The 16033-nt window shown below is 48.4% G+C and overlaps 1 protein-coding gene across 3 annotated transcripts in view; it reads left to right on the top strand.

The window, feature by feature from the left end:
* tox2 (TOX high mobility group box family member 2) overlaps positions 1 to 16033 on the top strand; it is a 124821-nt gene that overhangs the window by 95781 nt on the left and 13007 nt on the right. For 2 of the 3 annotated variants that reach the window (XM_052031289.1, XM_052031287.1), the window contains exons 3-5: positions 4727 to 4972; positions 10235 to 10489; positions 12864 to 13091. In XM_052031289.1, coding sequence (XP_051887249.1) covers positions 4727 to 4972; positions 10235 to 10489; positions 12864 to 13091 — 729 coding nt within the window. The remainder of the gene's footprint in view (positions 1 to 4726; positions 4973 to 10234; positions 10490 to 12863; positions 13092 to 16033) is intronic. The other variant, XM_052031288.1, reaches the window with a different exon arrangement.

The following is a 16033-nucleotide window of genomic DNA, read 5'->3' as shown; positions in this document are numbered from 1 at the left end:
GACATGTATTAAAAGGACAGAGTCCTTACAATGTGTATGTGGTTCAATTATTCCCTGATATCTTGGGCAATCTTCCCTGCAGACTAAGCTTATTCCTTCTGTCACAAGCCCAGTGCGGTAGGAGACTTACTGAAACATTGCATTTTTTTTCTACATTGAAATTATAAAGAAAATAAATCAATCTCCTTTTATTTTAATTTCCAACTTTCTGTTATTTTAATAAGAGACAGAAGTTTCAGTGAAAATAAATTTCTTCTCTCTGTCCTGAAAGTGGCAGGGCTGGTGAGAGACCAGGGGACTGGGAAGTTCTTTGGAGCCAGCAGCAGAAGACTACACAGCTCGTATGAAGTGAGAAAATGATGTTTGAGAGAAAGCTTGAATGTTTTATAAAAACAAAATAAAACTTTTGAAGGATCTATAAATAGGAAGAGGGTGGCTGAGGTAAATGTGGGGCCTCAAGCGAATGAGTCTGGTGAATTAATAACAGCAAACAAAGAAATGGCAGATATGTTGGTCAGATCAGCCATGATCTTATAGAATGGCAGAGCCGGCTCGACGGGCCAGATGGCCAACTCCTGCTCCTACTTCTTATGTTCTTATATGTTAAATAAACCTTTCGCATCAGTCCTCACATTGCTGATATCCCTCAGGTACCTGATGAGCTAATTTCAAATAACATGGTAGAACTTAGAAAATTCCCAATTGCAAGGGATAAAACATTGGAGAAACACAGCAGGAGGGGTAAAGGTGGGCAGGTCATCAGGGCCTGACAGACTGCACGCTTGGGTTTTAAAGGAAGGGGCTGCAGAGACAGTGGACACATTAGTTGAAATTTTTTACAACTTGCTAAACTCAGAGAGGGCACCCGGAGATTGGAAAACGTGCAATGTGACTCCCCTGTTCAAAAGTGCAGGCCAGTTAGTTTAACAGCTATTACTGGCAAGATACTGGCGTCAGAAATCAAAGAAGAAATAACTAATCATTTAGGAAAGCTGAATATAATTAATCCTAGTCAACATGGTTTATGAAAGGTAAATCATGTTTGACAAATTTGCTCAAATTTGTTAAGGATGTGACAGGGAGCATTGACAGAGGGGAACCTGAAGATGCAGTGTATTTAGATTCCAAAAGACATTTGACAAGGTGCCACATTAGAGGCTGGTGCATAAATTGAAAACCAATGGTAAATTAATTGGTAAATTGGTTTATTATCACATGTACCGAGGTACAGTGAAAAACTTGTCTTGCATACCGTCCATACAGATCAATTCATCACAACGGTGCATTGAGGTAATACAAGGTAAAACAATAACAGAATGCAGAATGAAGTGTTACAGTTACAGAGAAAGTGCAGTGCAGGCAGACAATAAGATGCAAGGTCACAACAAGATAGATTGTGAGGTCAAGAGTCCATAACAGCAGGATAGAAGCTGTCCTTGAGCCTTGTGGTACGTGCTTTCAGGTTTTTGTATCTCCTGCCCGATGGGAGGGGGGAGAAGAGAGAATGTCCGGGGTGGGTGAGGTCTTTGATTATGTTGGCTGCTTTACCAAGGCAGCGAGAGGTGTAGACAGAATCCAAGGAGGGGACTCTGGTTTCGGAGGATGTGTGTTAGTATGGATTGAAGACTAGATCACATAGAAAAAGAGTTGGAATTGGTATTGTTATAGGTTTATTGTTGTCACGTGTACTGAGATACAGTGAAAAGCTTTTGTTTGCATTGCCATCCAGTCAGATCATTCCACACATCAGTACATCAAGATAGTAAAAAGAAAACAGAATGCAGAATGTTGCAGTTACAGTGAAAGTGCGGTGCTGGCAGACAGTAAGGTGCAAGGACCACAATGAGGTAGATTGGGGAATCAAGAGTTCATCTCTTAGTGTCTGAGGGGTCCGTTCAAGAGTCTGGTAACAGTGGGATGGAGTCTGGTGGTAAACGCTCTTGGCCCGATGGGAAGGGGGAGAAGAGAGAACGTCCGGGTTGAGAGGGGTTCTTGATTATGTTGGCTGCTTTACCAATGTAGGGGGAAGGGTAAACAGCGTCAATGGAGGGGAGGTTGGTTTGCGTGATGGACTGGGCTGTGTCCACAACTCTCTGCAAATTTCTTACTGTCTTGGGCAGAACAGTTGCCATTCCCATAAATGGGCCCTTTTCGCACTAGAAGGAGGTAACTAGTGAAGTACTGCAGGGATCAATTCTTGGCCCACATTTGTTCACTACATTAAGGAACAGTATACAATTTTTCCAAATTTGCCAGTGATACAGCAATAGGTGGAAGGGCATGTGGTGGTAAGGAAACTGTGATTGTGCAGCAGGATATAGATAGATTGAGTGAGTGGGTAAAAGACTAGCAAATGGAGTTTAATGTGGGGAAGTGTGAGGTTATGCACTTTGGTCAGAGAAATAAAAAGGCAGATTATTATCTAAATGGAGGGAGACTGAAAATGAGTGAAGTACAGAGGGGTCCAGGTGTTCTAGTGCATGAATCACAAAAGGTTAGCAGGCAGGTCCAACAAGTAGTTAAGAAAGCAAGCAGCATTCTGGCCTTTATTGCAGAAGGGTTGGAGGTTAAAGATCGGGAGGTTTTGTTGCAATTGTACAGGGTGTTGGTGCAGCGTTGCCTGGAATACTGCAGGCGGTTTTGGTCCCCTTACCTGAAGAAAGATACAGTAACGTTGGAGGCAGCACAAAGGAGAGTCACCGGGGTAATTCCTGGACGAGAGGGTTGTCCTGTGAAGAGAGACTAAATAACTTGGGTCTGTATTCCTCAGAGTTTAGAAGAATGAGGGGTGACATTCAAACATACAAGGTCCTGAGGGGCAACAGGGTAGATGTGGGGATGTTTCCACTAGTGGGAGAGTCTCGAACGAGGGGACGTAACTACAAGATAAGGGCCTGGATGTGTCAAAATTTCTTCTCACAGAAGGAGGTGTATCTCTGGAATTCTCTGCCTGGCAGGTAGGGGAAGCTAGAGATCAGAAGAAGTATTTAAGGTGGAGGTGGATAAACATTTGACAGATTGAGGAATAGAGGGGTATGGGAAAATGCACAGAAGGGGAGATGAGGCCAGTGTAGATCAGCCACGGTCAGGTTAAATGAAGGGCAAGGTTTGAGGGGCCGAGTGGCCTAGTCCTGCCCCTGTTTCCTTTTGATCTTGTGACTGACTGACCCCTTATTTTGAGACAGCAATCCACAGCCAGGGGAAACATCACCCTAGCATCTACCCTGAGAAGTCGCACAAGAAGTTTGTATGTTTCAATGAGATCATTGCTCATTTTTCTAAACTTTCAAGAAGATAGACCCAATCTGTTTAACCTTTCCTCATAGAACAATCCGAGCACCCCGGGAAACAGTCTGGTGAACCTTCACCGCACTGTCTCTACAGTAAGTTTATCCTTCCTTAGGTGGGGAGACCTGACCTGCACATTAATATTCCAGGCGTGGTCTCACCTCGGCCTTGTATTGCAGCAGAAGATCTTTATTTTTGCACTTAAATCCTTCCCTGACAAAGGCCAACCTGTTGTTTGCTTTCATAATTGTTTGCATGTTAACTTCCAGTGATTCACGTGCAGAAATACCTTCGAAGATAAACTCTTCCAATCTCTCAGCATTTAAAAAATGCTCTTGCTTTTGTACAAAATTAAGTATGATTAATTTTACAAGCAATAAAGAAATGATTGTATCATGTGTTTTTCTTTGATTGGTTAATGGAAATGAGCCTGTTTTTACAGTTGAGGTGTGTATATAATCTCCCTGTGGAGTGGAGAGGTTTATTGGGATATATTCAGCGACTGGAAGTGGAATTGCTTCATCACGTCTATAAACACGACTGCACTCACTGCCTTTCAATGTCGTCACGTTCGACAGATTTTCAATCTCATATGCATGGCAGATATCTCCTACAATAAAAACCTCGCCACTCTGTGCCATTTAACTTCACTTTGCTGACATTACTGGTGGCCCATACTTAGTGAAGTGTCAGAGAGGAGAAGACAAAGTATCCCACAACAGGGACTGTCCCAGCCCACTGGGAGCCATGGAATACTCAGGGAGACAGCGAGCAAAGTCACTACCTCCCAGCGCCAGAAACCCAGTCTCAATCCCGACCTCTGATGCTGTCTGTGTGAAGTTTGCACGCTCTCCCTGTGACAACCTGGTTGCTCCGGTTTCCTCCCATATCCCAAATTAGCCACTGTAAATTTCCCCTTGTGCGTAGGAGAGTGGAGGAACCTGAAGAAGTTCATGAGAATGTGGGGAAAATCAAAAAATGGGCGTAGTGTCTGATCAGTGTGAATTGGTGGTCAGCAGGGTGCTGGTGGTCAGCACAGCCTGGTTCTGTGCTGTTGCTCTCTGTGACTCTCAGAATCAAATAAAACTTGTGTGTTGGAGAAAAGGTTCAGTAAGGCAAACAGTCCTTCTCCTTCCAAGGACTAAGAGGCTGTTGTAGGGACTGTGTTCCTGGCACACTTCTCCATCCCACAGGGTGGCAGGGGTCCTCAGTGGCTGGGCTAGGCTGAAGTCACTCTCTTACCAGAAAGAAAAACTGTCTGTGATTTTCCTTTGTGAAAATCACGGGAAGGTAGTAAAGGTTTAAAATGGAAATCCTGAGACAGCAGGAGGGAATTGCAGTGCCAAGTTACAACACAATAAATGATGCGCAGTGAATTTATAGTTACTTTGTTTTGGTTAAGGTTCCATTCTAAATCATTTCTTCTTCCTCCTTTTAGACCTTCTCAGGCCAGGGTCTGGGCGATGAAGACTACGAGATTCCACCCATTACTCCTCCCAATCTCGGAGACCCGTCCTTTCTTCACCTGATGGATCCACACGGAGGCTACCATTCACTCTGCCACTCTGCTCCAGCCAACGGTCTCCTCCCTCAGTACCCCTACCAGGGCATGGACCTCCCTGCGATCATGGTGTCCAACATGCTGAGCCAGGATGGTCATCTGCTCTCAAGCCAGCTACCAATGGTCAGTGTCTGTCCTTTGGCAGAACAGTGGTGAGATGGGCCTTCTGTTTGAAGGTCTTTGTGTTGGACTGTGGATTTTGGATAAAGGATTAGGGTCAAAATGAGGAAGAATCTATTTAAACCCATTGGATCCCAGATCAAACAAGTAAGAGCTGTAGTCAGCCTTGGGCCTGGGTTTATGGTCAATGTAGAGCAGTAGAGTGTTGTACAGTGTCACTTGTTGGGACAATACAGCCCAAGAGATGGATAAACAAACCAAAGTTTTACTCATTAACCACATACATAAAAGAAATGGCAAAAATCCACAGTGGCCTTCTGTCAAAGACCTCAGTCCTATTGGTGCCAGGAGGATTTCATCCGGCCCTGCTACTCTCCTCCAGATAACCTGCGAGAACCAGTGTGAGAGAGAGCAGGGAATCCCGGTCCATGGGAGGAAGGAATCGGCCCTGGATGGGACTTCTCAGAGAAATTCCTCTCCAAGTCCCGGACTGAGGCTCTGGCCTTGTGTATCCCCTCGGCAGTGGTGAGAGAGCAGGGTGTGAATCACTCTCTCCCCCACAGGCAGGCTTGGCAGAGATGTATTCAGACAACTTCCACAACTTGTCCAACTCACAACTTTAGGGAGCTCGTGGACTCAACAAAAAACACAGGAGCTCTTGTTGTAGATAATTCCTCTGACAAGAGATGAGTACATGAATCATGGAACATGAAACATGCACCGCACATGCTTGGATCTGTACAGGGAACATGAAACATGGATAATACATATATGGATCTCTAGGGGGAAAGGAACACACACAGTACATGCTTGTATCTACACAGGGAAATTCAAACATGATGACGTGTAGCTCCACCTGTCGGGTGGGTGAATGGCCAGTGAGTGGGTGCACTGTGCCCCCAGCAAGGCCCATTGCATTAACTGTTGCCTTGAGTTGTTTACCACTTGTTGATCAAAATAAAGAAAAGCAACAACTCACGCTCATTATTACTCCTCCCACTTCAGATGCTGGCGGGAGAGGTGTCCATTGTTTTATTCACTGAGTTCAGTAATTAGCTGGGAGCATTCACTTTCTGACTGCATTAACCACACCCACTTTAATCAAAGGAGGACATTTGTTGGTTTTGCCCAATTATACTTTAAGATGAAGCCTCCTGCAAAGCAATTTCAAGGCAAGAGATTGAATGCAAGGTGGGGAGCAGATTTCTGCTGATATTCCATCACCTTTAACAGCTTTATTCAGCCTTGAATGTGTCGGTAGTGGGCCAATCCTCGGGGTAATGTACCTTCTCTCATTTCCAGCTCCTCCTCATTGTAAATGAGGCATCTCCACTATAAATCACTTGCCATTACAGAGAGAGGAGGGTGTAGCCTTCAGGTCCTGAAGATTTAGGTTAAGTGAGAATGTTCTATTTTATTGCTTCACTGGGAAGGGGCTGCCTATAAACGCCAACATTAATTTTTTTTCTTGTTGCCAAGGGCAACAACAGAGGGCATGATCGTTATTAGATATCTTTCCTCTCCATCCAATGTACATTTCATACAAAGTATGACAGGAGCTTGCTTTCATAAAGCACCTTTAATGTTGACAAACAGAAGTAACCAGAGCCATGCTAACAATGAGGGTGATGTGCGGGAGCTGTCAGAGCAGTGGGTTGTCGGCTCACTGTGAGGAGGAGACAGGTTCAGACTGGATATTCCAGGGCTCAGGTGGAAGACGCAGCCGTCAGTGGTGGGTGAAAGGCTCGGAGAATCCATTGGGAGAGGCATGTCCACCCCTGGCACCCCCCCATTTCCTCAACTCCACGCCTTTCCAGGAAAATCTCGGAATCCAGTGACACAAGACTCTGGATGCTGGAACTCTGAAATAAAAACAGAAAGACTCAGCTGGTACGGCAGTATTTGTGGAGGGAAGCAGTGAACCTTCAGCAGGACCTCTCCTGGGCTTGAGATGCTGCAGCCTCCCAAACACTGTTTGTAACTGGACTTGCGCTCATTGTGTGATCCAGTGTATTCGGGACATGACAGTTCCAATCACTGGCGGCTGTCAGCAAAGTGATTACTGTGTGTAATAGAAGCCTCCATGGATCTGTAGCAGGCATTTAAAAAAAGATTATCTGTAATAAGAAACTTAATATATAATTCATACCAAAGACCACACATTCTTAACCTGCCCCTGTTCCAACTGCTTGTCTCTTCAAACCATGGGTTTATTTTAACACAACACTGCATCTTGGCATGTCAATCGCAGGACACTGGGCTGAGCAGGGAGGAGATTCAGCTCAGACACTCCACATAGAAATAGGCCAATCTGCCCACCTCCCCCTTGCTAGTCCCCACCCCTCTGCACCCCTCCATCAGCACTTGCTTCTGTCCTTTACTCCCTTGTGTGTTTCCCTCCTCACTCTGGGTGAAGCATCTCCTGAACCGATTGCCCAAACCTAGAGACGTTTACCCCGTCAAACCCTCAGAAGTGTAAAGGTCATTCCTTTCTTTACTGGAGAAAACTTGACCAACCAGTTCACTCCCTCCGGATTGTAATCCCTCAGCCGTTGTAAATCTTCTCCAGTCACCTGAATCCTGTTTATGACACAGAGGCCAGAACTGTGCCCAGTGATAGCTGGTAACACAGGAATCAGATGGAAACCCCTGCTATTTCGGAACAACATTTTGATGTCACCATCTGAGATTCACACGAACCAGATGCTGGTGTCCGGTGCAGAGCTGGGATTCGAACCCTTGTCTCTCTGGTGCTGGGGGCATTACAAAGTCTGTGCTAATGTTGCCATCTGATGGTGGGTGGCCAGTACTGCACACGACCAAAGCAACGTTACACGGAAGGAGAAGCTGCTGCCCAACTGGAATCAAATCTGTGCTGTCATCATCTCAGCTCGCTGTTAAAGTTCTAACATTGTATGTGATCCCCCTCTCCGCTCTCCCTCCCTCCGCCCTCCCTCCGCCCTCCCTCCCTCCGCCCTCCCTCCGCCCTCCGCTCTCCCTCCGTCCACCCTCCCTCTGCCCTCCCTCCACTGTCCCTCCACTCTCCCCTCCACTCTCCCTCCACTCTCCCCTCCACTCTCCCTCCACTCTCCCCTCCACTCTCCCTCCGCTCTCCCCTCCACTCTCCCTCCACTCTCCCCTCCACTCTCCCCTCCGCTCTCCCTCCGCTCTCCCACACACAGAAGGAACAAGATGGAGGCTGCAGAGGGTGTCCGTCCGTCAGTGTGTGGGCTGTCCAGCGGACCCAGGTGAATGGGTTGTGTGATTATGGATGGCCCCTGTGCCATCAATCCGGGCAGTGAGGCGGGGCAGAGGGAGGAGTCCCATTTACTTCATTGGTGCCCTTTGTTGGGGGGGGGGATCCCACCACCGTTACCCGGGCTCATCCATTGTGACTCCAGACCTTCAGCTGAAAGGTTCAGTGAGCCAATCAGTCTGGGCAAGTAGTGATGAACAGTAGATCTTGGCTTTTCCACTGACACCCATTTCATGGCATTTCTACCCTGTGACTACCATAACCTTGGAACTTGATCCTGAGCACCACTGGTTCAGTGGAGTGCTGCAACCCTCTGGGATCCCACCCCTCTCTCACCCAGTACCCGCAGCCCCTCCAGCTGCCTCTGCTGTCTGTCTCAGGTTGGAAGCTGGGAAGGAGAGGACAGCCCCCCTGCTGAAGCAAGTGGTCAGCTCTTCCCTGAGAACCAAGGTGTGGTTTATGCACTACCCCAACAGCCACAACCTCACTGCCCTTCCCATGGGCTAGCATACACGTTTCCCGCTGTGATTACACAGTTATTTCTTCAACGGTAGAAGAGTAAAAACTTTTCACAGAAGGGGATGTGGGCCAGACCGCAGGGAGCAGTGATAGGTAGTCGGCTGCTCAGGCTGTTTCCTCGGGCTCACGAGGAGGAACGCCACTTGATTTGATTTGTGTTAGTGACCTGAACTTGGGGACATGGGCCATAGTTGTAAGGTTTGCAGATGGCATGAAAGTTGGAATGGCGGGGAGGGGGAGAGGTGTGGGAGGGCCTGGGGCTGGGGCAGGCAGCTGACCGATGGAATTTAGTGCTGAGGCGGGTCCGTTGTTATAATCTTGTATCTCTGCAGATAAAATGTGGGCTTCAGTAAAAGTGACCACAAAGCCGTCAGGTGGGCATAAAACTCAACTGAGTTACTGAGGCATCTAGTGCCTGTCCTGTATGTGACTCGGGTCTCACACAGCAGGACTCTGACGTGGTTTCCTGAGGCCATCAGTCGGGGTTCAGAACGTCCTCACTTGCTCCTCAGGGTAAGGAATGAGACTTACCTCTTGAGAATGAGTGGAGCACATTCTGCTGGTACAGGAGCTAGAGATTACAATGGGTTAATCTACAGAAACCCCTTCGAGGGGCATTATATCAACTGTAGCCACATGCATCCAACATCCAAATGCACAATTCATTGATTGGTTAATCAGACTACTGCCTGATATCGTCAGTCTGTCCACCGCTGGTGACTTGGTGGTGAGGCAGAGGGGTGGAGAGCACAAACTAGACTGTACTGTTACAGTACCAGGCTTTGGTCAGAGTCACTGTGGATTCCCATGTGGTGTTCTGATCACCTAACAAAAGGACAGGAGGTTCCAGGGTCCAGACAGAAGGTGAATGTCAAGGGGCAAAATTTACAGTCACAAAGTTTGTAAAATCATGACAGGAATTGACAAAGTTTGGAGAGGAAGTGTTAACCCGGAGCAGAAAACTGGCACAACATCGGGCAGTCTGTACCCAGAGAGCTCCAACCTTCTGCTCCATGTCCACTGTGACAATGGAATGATGGCAGACTTCTGGTTCACATCCAGGGAAAGGAACAGGTCTGTTGGGATAATGGTCAGTTCCTGAAACTAATCCCATTTTCCATAAAAAGAATTAGGACAAAATTTACCAATTGGCTGAGCAAACAGGATTTGAGATCTTCCAGCAGATCCTGTGAGAATTGTAAAACTTTCAGCTTGAACCATTTTGAGGCAGAAGTGACGATTGCCACAGCCCCCCTGAGGGTGAGAGTGGAGTGTCAGTGCTGCCCGTGTGTACAGGTACCCCTCACACATGTGTACAGGTGCCCCTCACACGTCCCGGCAAAGATTGGTGTCACATGTGCTGCAGGATCTGCACCACTCACCACTGTAGAACTGCGCATCTTACTGCAAAGGTTTTTCTAAAACTTGTTACAGAACCGAGTTCCTGCCTCCTGCAACTAATGAGATGTTAAAAATTCCTCTTTCTTCAGCAGATGCATGGAGTGGGCCATCCCGAAGGTCCTCAGTACGATTCCGAACCCCAGCGCCCAATGGTCAGTCGGTCAGGAATGCTGCCGCCCAGTCACATGCCTGTCATTAGCCATTCACAACTGAATGCTCAGGTCGGCCTGAATGTGGGTCGAAGCGCTCACCCGCACGGCTCACCTTCACCCCCTGGAAGCAAGTCAGCCACCCCCTCGCCCTCCAGCTCAGCGCACGAAGAGGAGGCTGATGCCCTCTCCAAGGTACAACTAATTGTTTCCTTCTACCTGCCTGCCTTTGGTTGTTCCACAGTCATTGTCGATAAGTGTCCAACACACAGCTTCCTCCACACATCCCGTCGAAGGTAAACTGGCACCCAGCGGTCTACCTCAGGCAAGTTCTGGTCCTGGCAGACACACATAAAACAAAAAACTTTAACAAGTTCCCCATTAGATCCTTGGTAACCGTCTCCAATTTATGTCGCACAACTCTGGCCTGTCCACCTGCAGTCACAACACCTCGCGTACGACTACCTGTAAATCCTTGGAAAATTGTAAAGTACCTCGTCGGGTCTTTAGAAGCAGATCCGCAGCCATCAGTCTCCCTGGAGAGGTCCAACCTCTCACTCTGCTGGGTCTGTGTGGCACTTGCAGGGATGCCTTGGTACAATGGCCAGAGATAGTCATTTATTCCATGCGTGGTCAGAGACCTCCCTGTTCCTCCCGTGTCGCTAGGGCCGTGAGGTCGGGGTACCTGCCCAGGAGTCAGGGAGCCTGCCAGAGTGGTTACAAGCAGTGATGTGCCTGGGGCAAGGGGTTGGCACAGGTTATCCTGCACTAACTCTCACCAGCTACTGGAGGGAGGGATCTGAAAGTGTGGGCGAGACCCTGGTGTGAAGGAACCCACACATGGAGGATGGAGCTGTGGAGTGGCTGGAGTGGACACTGGAGGTGGTGCTGCCCATTAACTGGGTGGTAAACAGGTGGAGGTGAGGCACCGTGTCCCTCAGCTGGTGAATGGCCACTCTGCTGCCATTACTGACTAGGGAAAGGATCTGGGTCAGCTGGGTCTGTGTGTGGCAGAGACCACCTTATCCAGGGTTACCAGGGTCTGAGAGTTAGGCTTTGTATAGTGAGGACAGGAGGGTCCCCCCGGGACCCCCACTCACGCCTGGTTAACGCTACCTTGCCTGATCGTCACTCCTTGCTGTGGGTGACGTTCCTACGGGGTTGGCAGTTCACCCCCACTGCTGACGTTAGACCAAAGCCAAGGTCAAGGTCCTGACCTCCCACAGTCAGCTCGGCACCCGTTGGAGCCCAGATGTGGGGCCCAGATGTGAGGGTCACACCCCTGTGTTTGCACATTGGAAGCTTGTGCATCTACAAAGCAAGTGGCACTTTGCAAAGATCTCCCCACGATGCCTCGGTGGGTCACACTTTCCCATCTGACTCATCAGGGACATGCAGGGAGGTCACAGAGCAGAGACCAAGTGCCTCCTCACCCACCCTGTGCAGTACATGAGGGGGTGCTGCACTGTCAGTGAGACATTGACCTGTCGCTCTCACCCATGACACGATGTGGAGTGTAGGAATCCAGGTTGGAACGCAGGGGCCAATGTCTGCCCCCAACCATCAGCTCTGGAACAGGTTAACTGGCCACTACCACTTCACTGTGTGGGAGCTCCTGTGCACAGTCTGGCCACTGTTCCTACTCCACAGCGGTGACCACACTTCATTACACAACCATTCTTCAACAACTTGCTAAGAACTGTGATGACTTTATGTCCATGTTTTTATTCAGATCAGTGGTGCAGGGTTGGAGGGGGGAAGCATTCAAAGGGATGGAGCAAGGCAGGGGGAGTAGGATGCATGGGATCACACTTTCAAAGGGCTAGCACAGGCATGCTGGGCTGAACATCTCCTTTGCATGAACGTGCCTCAGGCTTGGTAACAAAGAACCAGAAGTCCTCAGCACTCATCCAACATTGATGGTGTAAACTGATCTACATGTTGGATCCACAGCCCAGGTCCACAGGTACCTGCGTCTGCCAACCTTCAGGACAGTCCGAGACATTCCACCATTAAAGATGAAACTCCAAAACTGCTGGAAGCAAACCCAGAGTAAATGAAAGAGTATTCTTTAAATCTCTTCCAACATTTCTATTTATTTATGTGTTATAAAAATCTTGGAAGTAAGAATGTAATCTATTTGACAGCCAGACAAGAATGATCCAATCCCAGAAGAAAGGTTCTATTTGCTTTCTAGTTGGTTGGAAAGTGTGTGCTCCACTGGTGTAGGCTGGCTGAGTGAGGCTGTGGTGCCATTGGGATGGTGGTGTGGGGTGACCAATGGTGTGAGAATGGGGTGGGTGTTATTGGGAGGATTGTGAAGTGTGCTTGATGGGGGATGTGATTGGGTAGGGAGTGCAGTGGTATGAAGGTGTGGGTGAGGGAGGGAGTACTGTTCACAACCAGCTGTGGGTGTCGGGCCAGTTGGATGCAGGGGGTAGGACACTGAGCTGGAGGTAAATAGTTGGCCCCCTCGGCGGAAGAGCTCAGACCACGGAGGGTTCTCCATCGTGCTGGAATGTTGTCCAGCAGCACAGGCTGAGGAAGTCATTGCCACATTACCTTACAGATCAGCGGGGAGAAGAGGCCATCAGTGGACATCGGCAAGAAGACCAAGGCACAGAAGAAGAAGAAGAAGAAGGATCCCAATGAGCCTCAGAAGCCGGTGTCCGCCTACGCCCTCTTCTTCCGAGACACGCAAGCTGCCATCAAAGGACAGAATCCCAACGCAACCTTCGGGGACGTTTCCAAAATTGTGGCCTCGATGTGGGATGGACTCGGAGAGGAGCAGAAGCAGGTAGGGTGGGAAACAGGACATCCTTTGTTTCCTTACATGTACTTCCTCACTTCAGCTGCCGAGGTTGCAAGGATGGTCTTCAGTTCTCCGGGTTACTAATGCACCAGAGGCTGAGCTGGGCACAGGTTAGGGAACAAGAGCTGAAAAGCAAAGCACATTGTTCCCCCCCCCCCACCCCACACACTCACACACTCACACACACACGCACACACACACACACACACACACACACACACACTCACACACTCACACACGCGCGCGCGCACACACACACACTCACACACACACACGCGTGCACACACACGCACACACACACACTCACACACATGCGCGCGCACACACACACACTCACACACACGCGTGCACATACACACGCGCGCACGCACACTCACATACTCACACACACGCGCACACACGCTCACATACTCACACACACTCACACACGCGCGCGCTCACACACACACTCACACACACACGCGTGCACACACACGCACACACCACTCACACACACATGCGCGCGCACACACACACACTCACACACACGCGTGCACATACACACGCGCGCACGCACACTCACATACTCACACACACGCGCACACACGCTCACATACTCACACATGCACATGCACGCACGCACACACACACTCACATATACACACTTGCATACACACGCGCGCACGCACACAACACACACAGCATGGTGGTGCTGTAGTACGTTGTTGGACAAGTAATTCAGAGGCCTGGCGATGGGTCAGACAAGAATTGGAACCACACCAGCTGCTGCTGGACAACTTCAGTTCAATCAGCCACATTATCGAGAATAAAATTTCGATATAAAACCACCGGGTAGGACAAGAATCCACTGATCCCCAGTGGTTCATTAATATCCTACAGAGGGGAATCCACATAGTTACCCAGTCTGGCCTGAACGTAACTCCAGACACAGCCCTGACTACCCCGAAATGTCCCAGCGAGCAGCTGAGTTCAGGGCAGGCTTTTAATTTCAAAAATAAACTTTATCCAAAATAAAAAATCTATACAAGTACAAAACATACCACTGTCCCTCTTCTTTACATCCGTAGTGTTGTTCAGTCTATGCATTCACGGTGTTAATGGTAGTGTTTGCCCGCTATGTACAGAGCACCATTGCCACTCATGTGGCCTCCTGGGATGAAACACACTTCTAGTGTTTGAGGGGCTTCAACCCCGGACAGACCCTCAGTGTCCAATGGCAGCAGGGCCCCACTCTGCTCTCCTTGCCCACAGAGCCGTTGCATTGGCTGCACCGAGTTTTCACGTGTCCCTCCACACGTACCCCTGCAGCCTGGAATGTGCCAGTGGCGGCAGTAGGGGTAGCTAGTGATGGGCAGTAAGTTGCCAATGATATCCACATTTACTGAATGAGGTAAACCAAAGGTCCATGTGTTGGTGCTACCTCAGGGTAGCAGTTAACTGTGTCCATGTCAGGGCAGTGAACCCAGCTGAGTATTGACATTAAGGAGCTGGCTGTTGTCAGCTGTTTCTTTGAAGAAGTTTAGATTTAGATTTCTTCCTGCTCCGAGCCTGTTGATTGAACCTCAGATGTTAGAATCCATCGTTGTAAACAGATTCATTCTCTGATTGGCTGAAGAACTACATGTTTGGCATGAGCGATGAGCTCCCTTATTAACTAGCCTCAAAGACTCCAGTGTGAATGTGACCTCCCCAGTACCACTGCCTCTGTCAGTCATTCAGCTTGTTTGCCCATTTGGAATTTTCCCCTTCTAGATACCAGAGTGGCTGCCCAGCCCTGAGTGCCCCTGAACACCCGTCCACACTGTCCGCGATGGGCAGATGATCGGTTGAGCTGTTGCCGTATTTAGAATTGCACAGTCACGTCTGCCACATTGTTCAGTTTGCTCCCTGCTGCCAAATCTCTCTCACGGAGGATTCATGCATGTCCTCAGAGACTTTCCTAATGTCCTCATTTCCCAGTTTTTATTTGTGCCTGTTGCCTAGTGATTCAATTCATGCTCAGGAATACGAGATTAGTAATTTCACTGTCCTTCGTGTGGTTCAAGGGCACCTGTTCTGGAAACGACACTCTGAGGCTTTTAACCCCTGCCAGTCTCTGCACAATGTTCAGAAATCCTCCTGATGAGACAAGCAGACCACGTTCACTAAAAATAATTCATTCCCACTGTTAAAGATATTACTGAGCCTTAATTGGGTCGTTCGCTGCTCTCCATCGTTCTGTAGAATTGGCCAAAAATATAATTCATCACCAAACATCGAAAGGGGAGCCGAGTCAAAGCTTTCACCAGATCTGGAGTGGAGAGGTGTTGGAAACTGATTCCATCAACTAAATGGTTGAGAATGAGGTGTTCAGAGTTCGATGTAACCAGACCCTATCCCATTATTTGCTTTAACTGTGTTTTGTTCACTGGAAGCTCTAATATTTTGGAAGACAAACTGAAAGTGAATCAATTGATTTATTTTGTTTTACATGCAAATTACCATTCAGCAGAATAGGGTTTTCCAGGGAGCTCAGGGTTTCCCTATTGCACTATTTATTTTGTACTTTATAGCATTGTAATTTTATGTCTTTGCACTGTACTGCTGCTGCAAAACACATTTCACATCACATAAGACAGTGATAATAAATCTGATTCAGATTGCTTCCCATTGGCTAACAAATAACAATACTTATACTGTCCAGACTACCAACTGTCACAACTGTCCTTGAGCTGAGCGGCAGTGAATTGTCTTTACACGTGGAGTCTCTCAGCCGTACTTGAGGGAGACTGAGGGAGGCGGGGAGAGAACAGGTAAATTGGTAATTGGTTTATGGTTGTCACGTGTACCGAGCTACAGTGAAAAGCTTTGTTTGCGTGCCATCCAGACAGATCATTTCATTTTCTGCCCGATGGGAGGGGGGAGAAGAGAGAATGTCCGGGTGGGTG

The sequence above is a fragment of the Pristis pectinata genome, chromosome 16 (genome assembly GCF_009764475.1).
Source record: "Pristis pectinata isolate sPriPec2 chromosome 16, sPriPec2.1.pri, whole genome shotgun sequence".
In the NCBI taxonomy this organism is placed as follows: Eukaryota; Metazoa; Chordata; class Chondrichthyes; order Rhinopristiformes; family Pristidae; genus Pristis; species Pristis pectinata.
The sequence above is the reverse complement of the archived record's forward strand: the minus strand, read 5'-3'. Positions and strand labels throughout refer to the sequence as shown.